The 22,619-nt window shown below is 23.3% G+C and overlaps 1 protein-coding gene across 4 annotated transcripts in view; it reads right to left on the minus strand.

The window, feature by feature from the left end:
* The window catches only part of LOC129610327 (uncharacterized protein MAL13P1.304), an 81,056-nt gene extending 63,802 nt beyond the window's left edge, over positions 1 to 17,254 (minus strand). For all 4 annotated transcript variants that reach the window (XM_055522869.1, XM_055522868.1, XM_055522867.1 and 1 more), the window contains exons 1-5: positions 15,591 to 17,254; positions 13,474 to 14,990; positions 9,620 to 12,689; positions 7,327 to 9,003; positions 4,338 to 6,350 (exon numbers count right to left, since the gene is read on the minus strand). In XM_055522869.1, the coding sequence (XP_055378844.1) occupies positions 4,338 to 6,350; positions 7,327 to 9,003; positions 9,620 to 12,689; positions 13,474 to 14,990; positions 15,591 to 17,010 (9,697 nt within the window). In that variant the 5' untranslated portion in view covers positions 17,011 to 17,254. The remainder of the gene's footprint in view (positions 1 to 4,337; positions 6,351 to 7,326; positions 9,004 to 9,619; positions 12,690 to 13,473; positions 14,991 to 15,590) is intronic.
* Between the last annotated feature and the right edge of the window lie 5,365 nt (positions 17,255 to 22,619).

Consider the following 22,619-nt stretch of genomic DNA (forward strand, 5'->3'; position numbering starts at 1 on the left):
GAAAATTAAAATGATCTGATCATTTTGCAAAACTCCCAACTCAACAATTTTACTTTTCGTTGGGTTTTAGAAAATGTGTTTGAATTTTTTGAGAATTCTCTTAATTTGCCGAATTTAATATAAATTTAATTAAAGAGAATTTAAATATTGTTATATTCAAAATATTGTTATATTTCAATTTTATGATAAGTTGACTTAAATATTCTATTTCAACTTCTATTTAGTGAATCTAGATTAAATTTTGGCTTTACAATATTAATGATATTTAATAATAACCTTTCAGAAACCTAAATCAAAACGAATAATGACATTCATTATACATCAGCTAATGTGAAATTGAATTTGTGTCAATATAAAAATTTTGATCATGAAATAGAAAAAAGGGGAAAAAAATTAAATAGAAAAGCTCAAATGTAGCATTACAATGTTTCATAATAAAATGAAATGCTAACAAAGGATATATCATTGCCATAAAGATTGGTAAAGATGGCAAATGGATAACAAAATTTTATGGGGTCTTTTCTAAATAAGAGAAAACAAAATAAAGCATAAAAAAGAAAAGATCAAAATAGTAAAAAAAAAAACATTTATGTGGTCATCCCTACATACTCGTACATATATAAATACGAGTATTACATTGAAATAAAAGTTCACATATGTATGTATGTATGTACCAATATTTCTACGAAACATCAAAAGGTTTCAATTCAATTTTTATAGTGTTTTCGGAAGAAAAAAAAACAAAAATAATTTGTTTTTATTTTTTTTTATTTGACATATTAGACCTAGACCAAATTACAAAAAAAAATAAGATCAAGTGTATTTTCATTTCTGACAAAAACTGTACATAGGGATTCATTCTTTTGTCTGATAAAATATTTTTAAATCTATATTTTTGAATGCATGTTTCCATGTATGTGTAAAATTCCTTTTTGTTGGATATTATTATTTTACTTTTATGTTATTATTTTTGCAAAAACAAATAAGTGTCATGTTGTAGAGCAAGTAAATTTGAAAAAAAAAAATTCTTGTAATTCTCAAAAACGATAAGAGAAAGACAATGCAAGCCTACGTCAAACTAAAAATAAAAAAAAATATATTGCAAAATGTACCAATTTAATTCACTTTGAACTTGAATCAAATCACAGTACTTGATTAAAGTAATTGTGTAAAGGATTCATCAGCTTTTGAAATGCAAATCACATTGATTTGGCACAGTGGTATTAATCAAGAGTCAACCTATGTTGTGGTTTTAAGTGCAGAATTTTTTCTTTTTATTATGTTAAGGAAAATTCGAAATTATTGTTTCGAATAAATATGATAAACTTAATTTTGGCATAATTTCATATAAAACTGCAATAAGTAAGAATATACTTTTGTAACGTGCTAGCTATTTATATACGTAAAAGTAAAATTTCTACCTTTTTATTTAAAAATATTTTCCTCCAAAATTATGCTTTAAAATTGCCATATGAATTATGCGTGTACTTTTAATTATATTACAAAATAATGAATAACTTTTTGACATGTACAAAATTTTAATAAAGTGTAAATTAATAAAGTGTAAATTTGACCTATAAAATACTAATTTAAAAAATATTTCAGTCAAGTTCAATTAAATTTTTATAAAATGTTATTCCAAATTGGTCATAGATTTATTAATATTAAATGTTAATAAAAAATAAAAACGTATGCTAATATTTTTAAAGTGTTCTATCGAAACTCTTCTTAAAGTATATTTTTTAAATATCATTAAAATATTTTGTTATACACAAGTACTGAGTGCAATAATTCAATATTAATAATTGTTTTCTCGGTATAGAATTTACTGTTAAAAGAAAATAAGTAGTTTCCATCTTATTTCATATAACATGTATAGCCACATGTTCTCACAAATGAGAAATTCTGAAATTTTAAGAACTTATCATTGTCATTAATGGCCCAAAACATTAATTGAATAGTGTATTTGTTATTTTGTTAGGATGGTGTAAATATTCGCCTACATACACATTATAATATTTGGTAAATTGGAGACTTTATACAATCATATATGTAATTTCAAAGTAAATATTATTCTTAAATGTCCTTTCTAACAAAAAAAGAATTCATTTTCTTTTTACTTTATCTAATTTTTATTAAAAGAAAAAAAAACCAATTTTATAACAAAAAAAATTTTATATACGAGTAAGATAAAATAATAAATTGAAAAAGAATTTTTAAGATATAGTACAGTAAACACCCTATACCAAGTGCACTTTTGTTCATTAATTGAAATTATTCAGAATGTAATATGGAATATAAAAACGTTATTGTCGGTTGAGTGCTATTTTGATCCATACTATATACTTTTTGAATAGAGAAAAATACGTTTGAAGTTTAACAGAATTTTATCAAAACTAAACAATGAGATTTCTTGGAAAATGGAGGTGAATCAAAGTAGCTTCTCAATTAAATGAGATAACGAAAAATTCATTGAACATAAAATTGAGAAGAAAATTTTGCTAGTTTTGCTAGTGAAAATTTTAGGAGTAATATGCGAATGTCCAAAATTTTGACTTTTCAAAATAATCATTTGAATGTTTTTATCCAATCTGATCTAAGCTAATAAATTTTTTATAATTTTGATTCTATTGTTATGATTAATTAAAATTAACAAAACTTAAAAAATCTAATTGTTCGAAATATAGAAACTTTATTGTAACATTTCATATAACGAGAAAAAACAACACAAAATTAAATAAAATCGAAAAATGATACCGCAGTAAAAAAAATAAAAATCAATAAAAAAAATTACCAAAACTCTGATACTCGTATGCTCTATTGTCTATATATATTTTTAGAAATATATGCAGTTTGTATAACAAATAATAATATACGTTATGTATATGTTTTTGCAAATATTCAATAATATACAAATATAACAAAATTTAAGTGCTCCGTTATGGGTATACTGGCATAATAATTGAAATGACATAATATAAGTATATTACTTTGGCACATACACATAATACATACGAGAACAAGTGTATGATATGTAAGAATACAATATTAACCACGAGATAGTGAGAGGACAATGAAAACCAGAGTACCACGAGATAGTGAAAAAAATAGAAAAATGTCTACAAAATGAGATTTTAAAAGAAAATTCAACTAAATAGGTCGTGAATATTTTCTATTTTTATATTTGAAAACAGTTATTTGAAAAAATTCACTGTAAGGAGATATTATGTAGATTATTAATATTTTCCAAATTTTTATGCTTCATCGGTGTAAAAGTTTATATGATTTGGCAAAACTTGCAATTCTAAACATAAACCTTTGCTTTTTCTACTCATTTGACATGAATGCTTGGATTTTACATAACTATTTAAATAGCATGAGATAAATCGCTTAGTATTTAACAGCTGTTTCTTGAGCACTTGAACTCAAACGTTTTCTGTTCACCAAACTTCTCGGTTTCGTTACTTTAATTATATTATGGTTCAAATCTAATAGAACAATAATACTGTTCTTTATGGAATTTTGTATATTCGAAATATACAGAGTCACACGAAAATTAAATTTAATATATGTATGTAATTTGACTTGAAATAAAAAAAATTTCGTATAACATTAAATATTGTTCCATAAAATTTATTATAACTTTTATGTTCACTTACCTGGCCGACTCCTTTTGTTACGTAGATTATACTGGAAATTTCGAAATTTTATATTGAGAAATAGACTCCTTTCCACGCTTTAATTTAATTTCGAAAAATTTCATGTTTGAAAAATTTTTTATACAATTTAATTATTTATTAACGTCTTAATATAAAAATTTAATTTCAAAATTAAATTTTAAATAAAAAAAAAATTTTGAAATATTTATGATGAAAAAAATATGTTTAAGGCTACTCATTTTTTTTATTTGTTTAACTTGAGTGTTCAAATTGAAAAACTGAATTGGAAAATATTTACAGCCACTTTGAAAGACCAGTAAACATCAGGCAAGTTAAAATATTATAAAATTCACTTGAGACACATAAAAAATAACAAAATTGAGAATCAAGACAATAACGAAAAGTAAGAAAAGTAATAAAAGAATTTTTCTTTTCTCTTCAAACACAAAAATATATAATAACCGTTATATACAATATAAAATAATGGAAAGACAATGTACAAAAAGCTATAAAAATGTGAAAGGGTGACACCAACAACAGTTACAAATAATTTTTTCATTATTTGTTATTGTTTTCTCGCTTTTCTTGAAATTTCTCTAACACAATCTTTTCAAATCAACAAAACAAACACTGAGAGGAAAAGAAAAAAAAAAAAACAGAAAAAAAAAACAGAAGTACCTTCTTCATCATCCAATTGTTTATCCTCAATATTATCCTTTTCATATTGCTTTTGTTTTGGTATCAATAATTGTCCTTTCTCATCAATATCATCATCTTTTAAAAATAAACTAGGATCACTACTATAAAAATCATAACGTCGGTGTAATTGTTCATGGTTATTTTCTAAAATCATAGTCTTTTCATCATTAAAATTCTCAAAATGAAAATCTTCATTGATCTCATCTTTCTGACTATTTTCAGTATCTTTGACTAAAATATTGTTATCAGATTTTTTCAATTGCTGTTCTTTATATTTTTCAGATTGAGTATTACTATCAATAGAATTAATTTTGACATCATGAGTAATATCATTATTATCAATGAATTTATTATCATTATAATCATCAGGAGTATTAGTGGAATTAGAAGAAGTATTAGTAATAGTAGTAGCAGTAGTAGTAGTGTTAGTTGTAATAGAAGAATTCATTTCTTCAAATTTATTTTCTATTTTATGATTATTTTTAGTTTCTGTCTGTAAATCATTTGATGTCTGATCAAGAGAAGAAAAATCAGTTTTTTGATTATGATTTGATGATAAAAAATTTTTAAAATTTTCTATATTATAATCATATTGTGTATTAATTGCTGAATTATTACGAATAGTAGCTTCATCGACAGCTTCAATAAAATTTCGTACAATTGTAACTTCATCAGGACTATAAGATTGAAAATATTCGAGTGGTGGAGGTTGTGAAAAGCTACGAATTTTAAAGAATTTTTTTGATATATATTGTTTACTGGTACTACGACTACCGCTGCAATCTTCACTAGTATTTACATTATTATAATTATCACTGGTTGTGTGTTCATTAGCATTATGAGCACTTTTCAAATTATAATCTTTTTGCTTTTCTTCAGTGTTGTTACTAACAATGTTTTGAATATTATTTTGTTGAATAGGATCAGAAACTTTGGATTGCGGTGGAAGTTCGTCAACTTGATATTTTTGTTTCTTAGAAGTAGATAATATTATTGTTGGTGTATGAGGTGGGGTGTGTTCAATTGATGCTGTTCCAATTTCCGTTGATGATGATGTTATTGTAGAAATATTTTTAGATAATTCAGCAATTTGATCCAATCTTTCGTTATTGATTTCTTTTAATTCTAATACTTTTTGTAATAAACTATTATGGCTATTATCACTTATTTCTATTGTTTTCTTATTAATATCGGAAGTTTGATTCGTTGTTTCCTGTGACCAACGTTTTTCATGTCGTAATTGACGTTCTTTTTGTGTTTGTTTTTGTTGTGATTTTGTTATTATTTTATTATTATTACAAATATCAATTATTTCATTACTAGATTCTAAATGTATTTGTCGCTTTTCTTGTTGTTTTTGTATATGATCCTGATATTGAAATTCTTCATTTTTTTGAAGATTTTTAGTTTGCCCTTGGCTTTTATTTTGGTAATTTTCTTCTGTTTGTTGTTTAATTTCATGTGGTTTTTTAAATTCTTCCGATTTCAAATTTTCGATTATTAAATTTTCAGAAATATTACTAGTATATTGGTTTGATGACATATTCTGATTTAAAATAATCATATTTGTTTTATGTTCATTACCATCAATATCACCAATAACATCATTATTTTGAATGGTAAAGTTTTGTTGTTGCGTATTATTGGATTTTGGTGGCAAATTTTTATCATTCAATGTTAAATTTTCGATATTTTTATTTTTATTATAATTATATTCTTTTAATTTTTCATTATCGTTGATATTAAGAGCGGATATATTTTCAATTTGTTGATTATATTGTTCTGGATATAATTCGGTTTTTAAATAATTTTCATTTACGTTTGCTGTTGAATTGATTGTGGCACCATTGGTAATTACGGTAGTAGTAGCAGTAGTAGTAGTAGCGGTTATGTTGGCAATATCGATTGAATTTTGCTTGTAATATTCATGTTGTTGATTTTTTTGGTCATCGATTTGGTTAACATTATTATTTTTGGTTTCAAAACTTCTTACTAAGTTTATATCACACCAAAATTATCGGATAAAAAATTTTTATATGTTCATATAGGATGCAAGAAAAATTGATAGTTTGAAAACAGGATAAAAAAAAAAAAGAAAAAAGAAAAGAGAACAGAAATTCATTGAATATAGTGAAAATAAATTTGTAGTAAAATTTTTTTTTATTATGTTAGGATATTGGTCCATTTTAATTATTATTTTTGTTCTAACACAGAACCTCAATACAAATTTTTACATAAATTTTGTGGTATTTTTTTTACTATTTTTATTTGTTTGTATTTTGATGATGTTATTGTGCTTGATTTAGTTTGAATTTTGAATGGGCATTAAAATGTACAAAATGGATAAAAATAGTTCTAATATTAAAGGCAGGTAAGTAACACAAATTATTTTATAAATTTTAGATTACATTTATTTTACAGAATTATGAAATAATTGGGATTATAATAAAAATAAATTATAGATACTTATTTAAATTACAATTCCAATTTAAATTGCTCTTAAATATTTAAACGAAAGGACATTTTCAATTTAGAAATTAAAGCATATAGAATGATATTTTTAAATGAAAATTGAAAATTTTGGTTTTAATTTTTTTAGATTTAAAATTGTTTTTTAATTAAAAATTCAATTGTAGAATTATTTTACAAAATGTTATCACAATAATATCCATATTATTATTTGCTATTACAAAATTTTGCAAATTTACTTTCACGTTAAATATTTAATTTGTGTAAATTTAAAAATTAAAAATTAAAATGGACTAATATCCTTTCCAAAAAACTTTACTAAAATTTATGTTCAGTTTATTGTCTCTGTCAATTATATTGTCAATGTTATTTATATCAACTACCGTTGACATTTCATAAATGTCAACATTGATATTTTTTGTTTCATTTATCGATTTTATAATATTTATATCAGTTGAATTGACATTGACAATATTCTCTCTATTAATATTAATTTTACCATCAATTTGTTCTTCTTCTTTTTGTAATTGTTTTTGATTTGAAATTAATTGTTTCGATTCCATTTGTTCCTGGTCTAATACTAATTTATTTTGTTCATTTTGATTACTTATTTCATTTTTATTTAATGAACTTTCATTTGAATCGCTATCAGTTGTAACATTAATTTTACTAAATATAATTTCATTTTGTAATTTTTTTAGATTTTGTTGTTGTATATGATGTAAACGTTCAAATTCTTCTAATGCTAAAATTTCATCATTTGTCAAAATCTGTTCGTCCTTTATTTTATTAATATCATTTGAATCACCTTGTTCTTTGTTACATTGAACCTTTGCTTGTTTATTTTGTTCGCAGGATGTTGTATTTGTTGATGAAGTTTGGACTGGCGCTGGAGTATTTTTTGAAATAATGTTTGATTTGCCTCCAATTTGACGTTTAGAAATTTTTTTTTTATCATGATTTTTAATAGATTGATTACTATAATCAATATTATCGTATATAGATGATGTTGGTGATGGGAATGGTATATCAGTTTCATTTTCGTTGATATCAAGCGATGATGGTGTTACTAATACTTTTGGCAATTTAAATGGTGTCATTATTGATGGAGTTGCAGGTGTTGATGGTGTTGATAATTGTATACTTGCACTTGATTCCATAATTTCAAAATCATCAGTGTCAATTTCAGTCGACTTTTTTTCTTTAATACAAACATTTTCATTTTTAATGTTTATTTTAATATTTTTATTTTTCTTGTCAATTTTCTCACTCTTATATGAACTTAAAGTATGATAATTATCTTCACTGTAATTATTTTTAGAATCACTACTAATATTACCGAAAGTTGTGTCATTTTGTTCAGAGAAATTTTGATGGTGCTCCTGTTGTTTACTATATTGTAATTTTTGTTCTTGTTGCTGTTGTTTTTGTTCTTGTTCCTGATTTTGACATACAATTTTATTTTCATTATTATCATAATTATTTTTGTTGCCTTTTATTAGTGTTGGTTGATATTCAGCGTACATTTTATAATAGCGAATATTTTCCATTCTTTTATCATCAATTTGAATGGCATCAGTACTTGAAATATTTTCCATAGAAATATTATTGTTTTGTTCATGACCAAAATCTAATTTAGTTGTAGTAAGTTGATTTAACAATTTTTCATTTAAATTTTCTTTATTAGAGGAACTAATTGTGGATGCTGATGTTACTTTTGTATCTGCATTTGTTGTTGTTATTTCTTCAGTTTTTATGTTATTTTTACTATAATTATCATCAATTTGAATATTACCCCTATAACTATCATCAGTATAGTTCATTATTTTGTTATATGACGATAATGATGTTGATGATTTTGTTTTCATTTCTGTTGTCTCTTCTAATATTTTTGATGACGATGACAATAATGATGATGCTGATGTCTTTGTTATTTCTTTAGAATTAGCTATAACATTTTCATTTATATTTTTATCACTATCAGTAACAGTAGTAGTAGTACCAGTAAGATAATCACTAAATGTTAATTCATTAGAATTTGTTGATTCAACTAAATTAAGTTTATGTTGGTTTTTTTGTATTGTTGTATCTTGTATTATTTTCTCTTTTTGTTGCTTTACCACCTTCTGTTGATTTGGCTTTTTGATTTTATTTTGATGTTGATGATTTTCCATTTCTTTGAAAATTATATAGAAAAATTATTTTGTTTATAATATTTTAACAAAATATTTTATTATTTTCTATATGTAAAATAACTGAAGTGACAACATAAGCTTACAAGGATATTGATGTTGTAGTTGTGGTTGTTTTCAGTTTATTGTGATATTTTGTTCATACTTTAATTATGCTTGTTTTACTCTTCTTATATGCAAAATACGAGTTAATATACAATTTTATATAAGAATGATTGTTTGGTATAGTGTTGTATAATTTTTTGAGCTTATTGCCTCTTAAATATAGCGAGTTTATTTTATTTTTTTAAATTGATAATATTATTATGTGAAAATTTTGTGTTTTTTTGTTTAAAACTTGTTATATTGTTTTTTGATTTTATTTATTTTTCATGATATTTAGAGAGTTTATAGCGAGTCAATATAATGTTGTAATTGAAGCGTAAGCAATTATTTAAGAAAAACTTATTCTAAATGTATGTGCAATATAATAATATTATAAATTTTATATTGTTATAAAAATATATGTTATACACGCTATAATATATTATATAACAGTATATAAGGAGTATAGATATTATATTTTCAATTAAATTAACATAAATATTTAATCATAATTACTTTCTGAATTAAGATTTTCAGGTTGTGATATTTCTCTATTTTTATTTTCAATATCACTTATTGCCGGGATTTCACCGGTTTCAATTCCATCTTTAGAAGAGTCATTTTCATCTAATTTAATTATAGCTTCAGCTCTTTTTAAAAGATCCTCTTGATTTTGTTTTGTTATTATATAATCATATAAAATATTTTTACTTTCAACAATTTTATATAAATCATAATCATCGGTACCATCAGGATCACTAATTTTCCCATACATTTGAGAAATTTTATTTAATCCATAATTTGATTTAGTTAAACTATATTCATTATCATCATAAATGAAATTATTTTCATTATCATCTAATAAATTTTGATTTTCCTTCAGATTTTTTTCAATATTATTTTTCGAATTAATTTCTTCAATTCCAATTGTTGATGACGTTGTTTGTGATGATTCTGTTGTTTGTGTTACCGTTGGTAATATATACTTTCCTAAGATAGAATTATCCATTTGGGATTTATAATATGATTCTTGTAATTGTGAATCTGATTTATCACAATCTGTTTTATACTCTAAATTATTTACGTTAAATGATTTTATATCATGTTTATTATACTGTAAACCAAGTAATTTGTTATCCATATCCTTATAATTAGAATATATTGTTGATTGTAATGGATTTTCCTTGAATATTTCAATATCTTTTGTCTCCTTTTCCATTTTATTTTTATATAGTAAATTAGAATGAAATTCAATACTTTCACATTTGTTATTATTAGAAGGAATTATAATATTTTTAGTTATTTGATTATTAATATCATCATTACTATTATTATTATCATTATTATTAATATTATTATTAAAGCTATTATCCAATTCCCTGGATATATTATCCAAATCGATTAATACATTTTCAACCACTGGCATATTTTCCATTTGATTAACTATTACACTATAACCGGTTTTATTATTGTAATTAGTAGAAGTAGTAAAAATGGAAGAAGAAGTAGATGATGAGGTAGAAGTAGATGATGATAACAATGATATTATTATATTTTTGGTGGGTGTTAATGATATAGAAAATGATGGTAGTGGTGAAATTAAATCTGAAGTATTTTTAATATTATATTGCTGTTGTTGTTGCTGTTGTTGTTCTTTATAATCTATTAGGTTATCTTTACATACTAAAGAATTACTGGTAATATCTTTTATCTCATTTAAGCCATTATTATCAATATTTTCTTTTTCATTCATTATATTTTTTTCTTTCTTATTTATATTAAGGTTATCAATATCATTATTATTGATATTAAAAGCATTGGTATTATTAAATTTTTCACATGTACTAAGTGGTGGAGAAGTAGAAGAAATAGCAGAAATAGAAGAATTAAGTAAAGAAGATTCAGTACTCATAATATTTGTTGGATGAATATTTTTTTCTACATCTTTAGATTTTAATATAGAACATTGTAAGGGGATTATTGTTGTTGATGTTTTTCCATTATTATTCTTATTTTTATCAATATTGAGGTCATAAATTTCTTCAAGATTTTTTAGAAAATTATTATTCGTTGAAGATATTGGATGAGTAGTAGTAGATTTAATATTACAAGAAGTAGTAGAAGTGGTAGATGTTGTTAAAATAGATGATGAATAAATGGAAGAAATATTAGAAGAGGTAATAAAATTTTTGTTATCTTCATAATCTAATGACTTTGCTGTTAATGCTAATGTTGTTGGTGTTGATGTTGTTAATGTTATCGGTGATATACTTCTTGATCTTAGAGCTGAATTAGTTGTTAAAAACATTTGTTTGATAATTGGTAAAGGAGTTTCAAGCACTAAAATTGTATTTGCATTTGGTAATGTAGAAATTTTATTATTTTTTATATTAATATTACTATCACTACTACTATAATTAGTATCATATTTTATGCTATGACGTCTTGGTGGTGGTATAGGTGGTGTTTTTAATGATTTTGTTATATATTTATTGTAATAATCATCATATGATAATGATGATTTTAATAATGATGTTTCAATAAATTCATCAATACGCCTTAAATCTTCAGCTATTGATTTTTCAATAATTTCATATTTATAATCTGTATCTGCTGATATACTATTATAATTTGTAATATTTTTAGATTCAATGTCATCATTTTGAGAATATATAACTTCTGGTACTGATTTTGATCTAACATAAGATTTTTTTGGTGATAATTTAGAAATTTCATTAATATTATTGTCATTATTATTATTATTATATTCAATAGTAGAAGTTTTTTCATTATTGTCTGTCATATTTTGACATTCACTAATTTCTCTAATATGTTCATCCATTTCAATATAATTTTTGGGAACTTTTTTCGGTACATAAATATATTCACCATCAGTGTATGTAATATAATTTTTATTTCTTATGTCAAATTTATTATTATCAAATAACTTTCTTGTGGGTATTGTGTTATCAACTTGATCCTTTTTAGTTGAATCTACAATTTTAGTTTTAAAACTTTTATTTTCATTTTTATTAAATTCATTTTCAGAATATTTTGATATGATTATTTTATCATTATCATTATCATCTTCATTTTCATTACGATGATGATGTTGGTAATGATGACTTGTATCATATTCCTTAGTTAAAATATTTTCTTTTGGAAAAGAAATTGTATTAGTACTATCATAATTCTTTGTATTATTTTGACATTTTTTGTTGTTGTTTTCGTGATTAGTAATAGAATTACTTTTGTAGTTTCGCTCACGAATCTCTTGTAAAAGTTTTTGCTTTTTCGTATTTAAAATCATATTTGATTCTTGATTTTGAATTTCATCATTTGTTATTGTAGAAGTTAAATAAGAAGAAGTAGAAGTAGATGATGATGATGATGATGTTGATAATGATGAAGCAGATTGTACTAAATTTTCATCACGTAATTTCTTGTGCTCATAAAATTCTAAATTTTCATGAGATTGTTGATTTGTGGTAGCAGCAGCAGCGGCAGTAGCAGAAGAAGAAGAAAATATAGAAGAAGAGGAAGGCGAACATATTGTTGCAGTTGTATAAATAGAAGAGTCAATGTCCTAAATTTTATGAGAAAAAGAAAGAGTGAGAGTGAAAATTGTAGATATAAAGTAGAAAAATATTTTGTTTGATTATTGTTTAATATTGTCAGGAGATATTCCATATATCTGCATTTTATTCAAAAAAACAAGGCAGTTATTTTGTAGGAGTAAAAAATTAGATTCAAAAAATTTTGTAGAATAAGAGAAATGTTGTAAATTTACCATTTCATTGAAATATCCTTAAACTTTTGCTTTTTGTTTTTGTTCTCAAAATGTTTTCTCAACTCTAGATTTTCCAGTAAAAGTTTTCCAAACAAAACAGGTTTTTGAAGCGAATTTTTTGCTGGAATATTAAAAATATAGATCAATTTTGATGAGAGGGAATCATATTCTTTAAAATGGCGAAGAGAGCAAAATTAGCAATTCATAAATGTTTCATAAATCAAAAATATTTGTAGTTGCTTAGGAAAAAGCAACCAACAACTTTTAAAATTTATAAATTTGCCAAAACAACGATGTAACCCTTAATTTCGGTTTTGTTCCAAAAAATGTCCCTAAATATTAACACATTCATTTTGTGTTGCTGACTGCTACATTCTATTATGATTTTGGAAAATTAGGTGTAAAAAATTTAAAAATGAGATTTTCTGAATTAGGCATAAGCATTATTCAAATCAAGCGATTTTCCATTTTTCTTGAAAATGCTAAAAAAAAGTCCTCCAATTCTACAAAATTATTTTACCCAATTTTTTCTTTTTTCTCCTTCTGAAAATATTATTTAAAGGTAATTTCTTATAATTACCATTATTTTTGAGTGTTTCATATTTGATGACGGTTCCATAACTTTTACTTTAGAATTTATTTTATTATTCTCTTGCGATATTGATAATGATGTTGGTATGCATAATGTTTTATCATCATCATCTTTTTCAATTTTTATAAAATTAACTTTATTTAACATTTTCGAATTTATTTTATCATTATTAGTATTACAATTTGTATTATTAAAAGTTACAACTTTACGTTGAACCCTTGTTCCTTGTAATAAAATATTTGGTGGCTGTGTTGACGTCGATAACAGCATTTCTTTTGATTTTATATTTTCAAAAATTGGTATTGATGTTTCCGTTGATGATGGTGGCGATGAATATGACAATGACAATGACGACGGCGTTAACATGGGTAATGTAATTTGTGAAATTAAATTTTTTGAATCATTTGGGATTGGGATATTATTAATTTGTCGTCGATCTGATGTAATAATTTCATTTAAATTTTTAGATGAAGAAGAATATTTTATCTTTGTTGGTACTTCTATTATTTCCGATTCTCGGTTTGATGAACATACTATTGGTGATGATGATAATTGTTGAAATTTTACTGAATATAATGATGTAGGTAATTTTTGATATTGATTTATTTCACATGCATTATTTGAATTGTCACCGATTTTTCCATTGTTGCTATTTTTATCGGATGTAGTCAGGCATTTTGATTCTTTTGTTAAAATCTCTGAATTTGTTAATGTATTATTAATTGTTGTAGTCTTTAAATTGGAATCAGTAATTAACTTAACAATATTTGAATTTTCATTACTTTTAAAATTTTTATTAGGTTTCCTGGTGACAATAATTGGGCATTTTGAAAAATCACTTTTATTTGCGTCATGTGTTTCTTTTATTCCTATTGATTCATGTAGAGTTGATGAAGTGCTTTCATTTAATGAATAAATTTTGGAATTTTCATCAATTATATCATCATTTATAATATCTTTTTTAGCATATTCTTGATTGTTGTTGTTTTCTATATTTGATTGATATTTAGGAATACATTTTATATTATTTATTTTATCAGTTTCATCATCAGTTTTTAAGACTATTTCATTATTTATATTGAAAATTTTATTTTTACTATCACAAATAACATTTTCATTCATTTTATTACACAATGTTTTATTCATTGATGTTGGTAGTATTGGTTGGTCAACTGTAATTGATGTCGGTCCTTGTATTTTAGTATATATGAGAGATTCTTTTATTCCATTTGATGATAATGTTGTTCTTATATTCGATGCGGTTACTTCATTATTATAAATAGAATTATATTTATTTGATTTTTCAAATGTTGATGGTAATGATGATGAAATTTGTTCATCTGATATAATAAAATTTTCATGAAAATCTGATTGAGATTGTTGTCCGAAATCTTCATTGTTGTATTTGTTATTGATTTGATCAGGCGATAAAAATTTCTCGTTATCTTGTAGTTGTGTTTTTGTTGATAAATTTTTTATTTCTTTTGGAAAGGAAGAAGCCCGAACTATTATGTATATTTGTACATATATACGTGTACATCATAATGTACATTGAATTTTTATTTGATTTTTGGATTTAGATTTTAGAAAAATGAAATAAAAAATATTTTATTATTATACATTATATAAAAATTTCATTTATGTACTATACTTTTGAACATATTATAGAAAATTTACGACAATAGAATAAAAGATTTTATTGAATTTGGATTTTAAAGAGCGATTTATTGTTTAGATTGTGCTAAAAAACTTTAAATTATTTGAAATCGAATTTTAAAATTTAAAATATTTCTATAATGAGAATTTTATACTTTTCCACTCTGGATTGTTAGTTTGGATTATGAAGGTGTTTTCACGAAGAAATCATTGCCAAAAACATTTTCTGAATCACACAAATTTTATAGTTGAGCACAATTTCTGCATAATCATAATAAAATTAAAATCCAAATTCACTTTTACCAACAGTAACTAAAAACATAGAAACAAAAATACAAAAACAAAGATATTTTACGGACACAATAACATTTTACGGAAAATTTCAAAAGGACAAAAGATTGGTATTTAACAACAATAAAACAATAATTTCGGGCAACAAAAATACCAACCTGCCCGTACAGTTTCCATTAAATTCGTACTTTCACGCAAATATATTGGTAGAAAATCGCTAGGTAATTTAAAATTATGTGTTGGTTTGTTATGAATAATATCAATAGCGGGTGATATTTTATTTTCATCATTTAAATTTGTTGAATTATTTTCTGAAATTTTATATTTGGCTTTCTCATTAGCATCTCTATATTCTTCTGTATTGTATTTATTAATACTTGAACTAGTTATTGTTATAGACTCGTCTTCAATATCTGAAAATTTATCCTTTGGTAAATTATATAATATTTCTAAAGGTGGTTTCGGTAATTCTATTTCCATTTCATTATTTACATTATAATCATCATCATCATCACCAGCATTTTGACTAGCAAACTGTTGAGAAGATATTGAAGTATTGAGTGTAGCTGTACTTATAATAGGTGTTAATAATGGTATTAAAGATATTTCAGATATTAACATTATAGGGATATCTGGTGTCATTCTTGTTGCATCGAAATCCTCTTCTGTATTTATTACGTCTGTTATTGATTCATTATTATTGAAATCATCTGTTTGAATAGTGTTCATATTTTTCAATGATTTTCTATTTTCAATGAATTCATCATTTTTTAAATATGAATTTTCATTTGTATTAAATTCTTTATTATGTTTTATTGATGGTGTTTTAACAGTTTTATTAATATTTTTTGTATTATTCAATAATAGTAATTCATCAGTTTTACTACTAGAAGGTTGAATATCCATTTCTTGTTTTGAATCTTGAATATTTTGAAAATGCTTTGATAGTGCGGCTGTTGGTGTTATTGTTGGCATAGCGATAATATCACGTCTCGGTTTTGATGGTGGTAAATTATTACAGCTGTTATCATTTTCCCTTTCATATAATTTAGTTTCAGTTGTTTCTGATTCTATTCGTAATGTGTTAGGTGGTGGAAACGATGGCATCGTTGATAATGATGATGATGAAGTAATATCATAATATTCATAAAATGTATTATTATCATTTTTTATTTGATTCTTTTGTTCATTATTCTCATATTTCATATGTTTAGTATTATATTGAATGATTCCATCATTGTAATCATGAGGCGAAAATGTTTTTGAATTCGATTCTTCTTTATATAATATAGAATCAGGTATAATAACTTCTTTAATTATTTTGCTTAAATTGGTATCCGTAGTATTAAGAGTAGTTTCAGATATAGTTTTAGATATCGTTGTAGTAGGTGCTGCAGATGTTATTATAGATTGTGCTAAAGATGATAAATTATCATTTGAATTTGTATTTAAATTTGAATAAGTACTTTCAACATTATTACTGCTTATTGTTGTTGATGGTGGAGAAACTAAATTTTTCGAAATTATTTTTTGCGAATTTTTTGCATTTTCCACTGCATTAATAAATTTTTTATTCATTTTATCTGATTTTTTTCTAGTGGATAGAATATTTTTATTATTTTCAGTTACAGGAGTAGTTTTATTAATATTTCCAATATTAATTAAGTTGTTGGATGATGGGGAAGTTTTAATAGAATTTTCATTATTATTATTGTTATTGATTAAAGTAGATGATTCATTATCAGATTTTTTATCAGTTATTACAGTTGATTCTATATCAGTATCATTTTCTGAGATTGAACTATTTAATTTTAAACCAGAATAAATTATTATACTTGGATCATTAAGATAATCATTTGTTAATTCATTTTCTAAATTATTTTTTATTTGTTTATTTGAAGATTTTTTTAAACGAAAATTACTACTTAATGATCTTGAACGTAAATTATTTATATTTTTACCATTTTTAATATATTTTCCGATATTATTATTATTATTATTATCATTAATATCATTATTAGTATAAAAATATTTGTTAATCATATCACTATTATAATTTAAATTATTTATAAATGATTTTGATGATTCTGGTAAATAATTATTATTAATATTATCAGAATGAGTGTTAGTTTTAAAATATTTTAATGAATTCTTACTTTCATAGATTGTACCAAATTCAAATAAATTTCTAATATTATCGATATTATGATTCTTACGTATTGTTTCGTCAAAATAATAACAATTATCTTCACTATGTGATCTTGGTTCACGATTATTTGGTGGTGGCCAACTTAAATCACGATAATAATTTTGATGACGACGATTAATTTTTAATACCGTATTACGATCAACAGTAAATTTTTTATCGTCTTGATATCTATGTCGAGGTCTACTTTGCCTTTCTGATAATCCACTAACATTCATATTATTTGTTAATTGTTGATTTTCCGTTATAAAATTTTCATTGAAATTACCACCACTTTTAATTATTGAATTTATTGTTTCATTATCATTTGTTTCATTATTTTTTTTTATATCACTATTGTTATTACGTTGTAATTTTTGTTGTTGTTGTTGAAGTTGACGTTGCTGATTATGATATTGTTGTTGATGTTGATTATTATGATTCATACTGTTATTGTTATTATTAACATTTTTATTGTTAGTTTTTTGATATCTTGAACGTTGTTGTTTTCTATTCCTTACTGTAAAAATTGGGGCAAAAATTTTTGATTTTTTTTGTTTGTAATAAAAAAAAATAATTTTCATTATTTTAAAAATTAATAAATTTAAAATAATATTTTTTTTATTTTGAATAATATGAAATAACATGATGAGGTAGATATTCATGGTTTCCAATTGGTTTTATTTGTCTAGTGGATGGTTTGCAGATGTATGTATATGTATTTACATAAATACATGTACATATATTGAGTACGTATTTATTGTGTTGTAATGTTGATATTTTGTAATATTAAATTTTAAAATTTTTTTTTCTTTTCAATTTGAAGGTTGTTTAAAAATAAAAATTCAAAGTTCTGTTTTTTTTACAAATATACATGTACATATCTACATTTTATGTATGTACATAATTATCATACCAATTATTAAGATTTTTAACAGACTAATTCTAATTAAATTTATTATGCATAAATTTTGCAAAAAAATATAATAATAATAAAGGACAAATCAAGCTCTAAAAATTGTATTTTTTTGGCAAAAAAATTATATTATTCTACATTTTAAAAATATTCATTTCTAATAATAAATTTATAACATGGTAATTAAAAAAGCCGATGTCAGCTATAAAATTATTTAATAGATATATTTTTCTAAATATATGTGTAAAATTTAAAAAAATAAAGCAAAATAAATTGCTAGGAATATTAATATGCATAGCATTTATTTTACTAGAATTCAGCAGGTGTTTAATTAATGCATTTTTAATAGATGAAAATCTATTTTAATGTAATTACAAAACGAGTTAAAAAAATTTTATTTTTTAATTAATTATATATTCTTTGTGTATATTTAGATTTTAAATTTAATTTTTGAAAAAAAAAGAAATAATTCTATTATCATAATATTGTTCATCTATGAATTAATGCATAATTCTACGCCGGACGTGCGCGATTAACTACATAGTAGAAGGTCGTGTTTTGAAATATCACTTATTTTATTTTATATTTTAAAGTAATTGTTTGGAAATCAAAGATTGATTATTGACTTTGCTTAATGAATTTCAAACTAGATTGGTACCATGGTAGATTCCAAGGCAACCGAGTGGGGCAGGAGGACATGTCTTCCGGGCCCATAACAGTCACTCGCGACATATTGTAGCGCCCCACGCGTCTTCCAATAATATCCAAGCAATCCCCGTACAAAGCATAAAACTGGATATATTCCCAAGTTTAATCTAAATTTTCATAAAATTCATCAACAATGTTTAATGAACAGTGACAATTCTGATTTTAAATTTATTTTTTCACATTTTAGATGCAAATAGATGTAATTACCGATTCCATAACAATAAACAAAGAAGTGCTGCCAACGGATAGTCAATAAGTTTATTTTATAAATCAATGATGGCTGTGATGCAACATTAATTCCATTTCTGTTGCTTTCGTTTTTACCAAATTAATAGGAAATTGATAATATTAAAATGTCGTAAGTTTTATGAATAAATTGTTGTTGAAATACTTAAAAATATTTTTAATTGCAATATTCATATAATACTAAAAATATGCGTTTTATCTTCGAATTTTATAAAAATTGAGAAAATCTATTTTTATTGTATAGAACAAGTGAGCCCTTTGACCTTTAAAAAACAGAATAAAAAATTTTTACAGCATAAATTGAAAATTTTAAAATATTTTTTTATTTAAATATCTAGAAATTATCGATGAAATCCGTCTACAATAATGCGTATAATTTCATTGGAATTGAATAAAATTATTGCATAATTGTAGGATAAAACAAAGTATTCATATTAAAACAGAACACGCTGTTTCCTATTTAACATTTTTATATAGTGCATAATAAATTGCAAAATTATAAAATAATTGGATAATTTAATTATACCGATGTTATTAAATTAAAAATCTTAATTAATTGGAAAAATTGAAAATTGGGCGAATTCATTCATATAAATTATAATTTTAAATATTTTTCAATAATCGAATTAAAAGGAGAATATAGAATAAATTACTTCAAGGTGCATATGATTAAGAAAAGTTCACATAAATAACACTAAAATTATTTCTTCATCAAGTCTACTTCTCAATTTAAAATTATTTTTTAATTTAAGATGTTTTAATAAATTTTCAAGTCTTAAATAATTTTGAAGAAAAATACAATAAAAATTTCCCATATAAAATTTAAGTGCGTTCTTGAAGTTTTGAATAATTCCTTTTTTTTTAATAGTCATATTTTAAGAACTGAGAATAATTTTAATTGGATACAAATTTTTAATTTATTAAATTTGTATTGCAATTTATGATAAGGAGAAAATTTTATTTATAATGCAATTTATTTCATATTTTATTATGCATATAATAATTTTGTAAATTATTAAAGGATTATATTTATGATAATTATAATGAAATTGTAAATTTGTGGTAAACACTTTCATTTTTAATATCTTTAGGTCATTAATTTGTAAAATTATACGATAAAAGTAGAATATTTATAGTCATAATAGAATATTTAAAACATATTTTTGCTGAACTATATTTAATTACGCTAAGTATTAAGTATAACTATATAGTTATAACCATTTGGTGTATAGTAAATCTAAAATTATATAATTTATTAAAAGTAAATTAAAAGTAAATCATTATTGAAGTATTCTTAATAAAATTCAGTGTATCCCAAAAATATTAAAATAAATTTAAAGTCAGTATGTGTGTTTTCCGTGTACACGTCAGAACAGCCGAATTTCAGTTGAAATTTCAATATCCTGCTTGATTCATTACAGAGAAATGAATTAAAAAAAAAAATTAATAAGATCTTTTTGTTTGAAAGGCTTATTTGGAAGCCAAAATTTTTGGGCAGAATTAAGAATTTTCTTTCAAATACTTAGTGACTATTGTACTCTACTTACAATTCTACAGCTTTCGTAAACGCATAATTTTTTCTGAATCCAGATTTGGATAACCTTCAATCTCAAATATGTATATGTTCCGAGAGTAAAATAAAAAGGTAATCAAATATTATCTTAAGGAATACAATTGATGAGCTTTTAAATTGTGAGATCTGTCAGTTTTGTTGCGCCAAAATAAAAATGATACATAAATTATAATATATAAACATACAGGCTACCAAAAACAAGTTTTGATGAGGTCTCGAAAATATTAAGGTCGCAAGTGAATTAAAGCGTCAAGATATTCAGTGACATAAACCTTATAACAAATATAATAAGTTTCTAAAAGCAGTATGGATTTCGTGTTAAAAGCACAAGAAGAGTTTTAGTAAATTTGAATGAATCTTTTCTGTTTTTCTTTTCCGTGTAGCAAAAACGCGTAAAATATATGTAAGTGTTTACAATTTAATAATTTTCTTCGATTTTTCGTTTAGCGCACAATATGAAAGTAATGCATAAATTTTGATTAGAAAATATTATATAATATAATTTTAAATATTATGTGCCTATGTCTTTAAAGTTCAATTAAGATAATTAAATAATAAATCAAATATTAAAATTTAAAAAAAAAAAAACAAAAAATGAGAAAATTTAAAATTATCAACTGCTATGGCATATGCATTTCATACGATATCGTATTTGATGTAATTTTAATGTAGAAAAATTTATTTAATTAAATTATCTTATTTAATTATCCGATTTCCATTATTTCAAATAATAATGAAAAAAAATATATAATAATATAGAACAATGTCTACGTATTTTCTGGTCATTGATATTTAAAGTTCATTTTCATTTCCTGAATAGCCACAGAAGATCTTTTTGAATAACAATAGTAAAAACATTATAGATTCACTTGGAAAAACAAGAAAAAGACAAAAAAACAAACGCATTTTTTACTTAATTAACTGTAACATATCATGAAAAATAAAATAAATTTTATATATTATTATAATGTAAAAGTAAAAAAAAAAAATATTAAGCTGCAATATAATTTAAGGTTATAATTGAATTGTACATTTAAAATGTATGCAATTTCATTTAAAAAAGCGGAGTAATAAATTGTCATTTAATTTTTTAAAATTTCATTAAAATTGTATACGAAAAATGGAAATAAAATTTAAAATTTATTTTGTAGTTTCTTTAATTTTACAAATTTCATTAAAATGGGCTATACAATAAGAAATGGCAAGGGAAAAATAAATTTTTTATTTAAAATGTGAAACACAGTGTTGACGTTGCGCGCAAAATATTATTGCGTTCACGCACATTCGCAATTTTTATAAAGAGGGCTTTAATACTGGAAAATGTCTTTTTGGAATATTTTTCTAAGAAAAATTTTATCCTATTTTTGTGTTAGATTGACACTGCATTGCAGCTACATTTTCTTATATTTTTAAACACAGAAAATGCTAAAATGTGAATATTTGCAATATCAAAGTCTTACAATATTTTGAATAAATTAAGTTTTTTTTAAAAAAAATTTAGTATATCTATATCTATAGGGTTATAATATTGCTAAAATTAGTGTAATTTTCACATTATT

The sequence above is a fragment of the Condylostylus longicornis genome, unplaced genomic scaffold, assembly GCF_029603195.1.
Source record: "Condylostylus longicornis isolate FDR11 unplaced genomic scaffold, ASM2960319v2 ptg000044l, whole genome shotgun sequence".
In the NCBI taxonomy this organism is placed as follows: Eukaryota; Metazoa; Arthropoda; class Insecta; order Diptera; family Dolichopodidae; genus Condylostylus; species Condylostylus longicornis.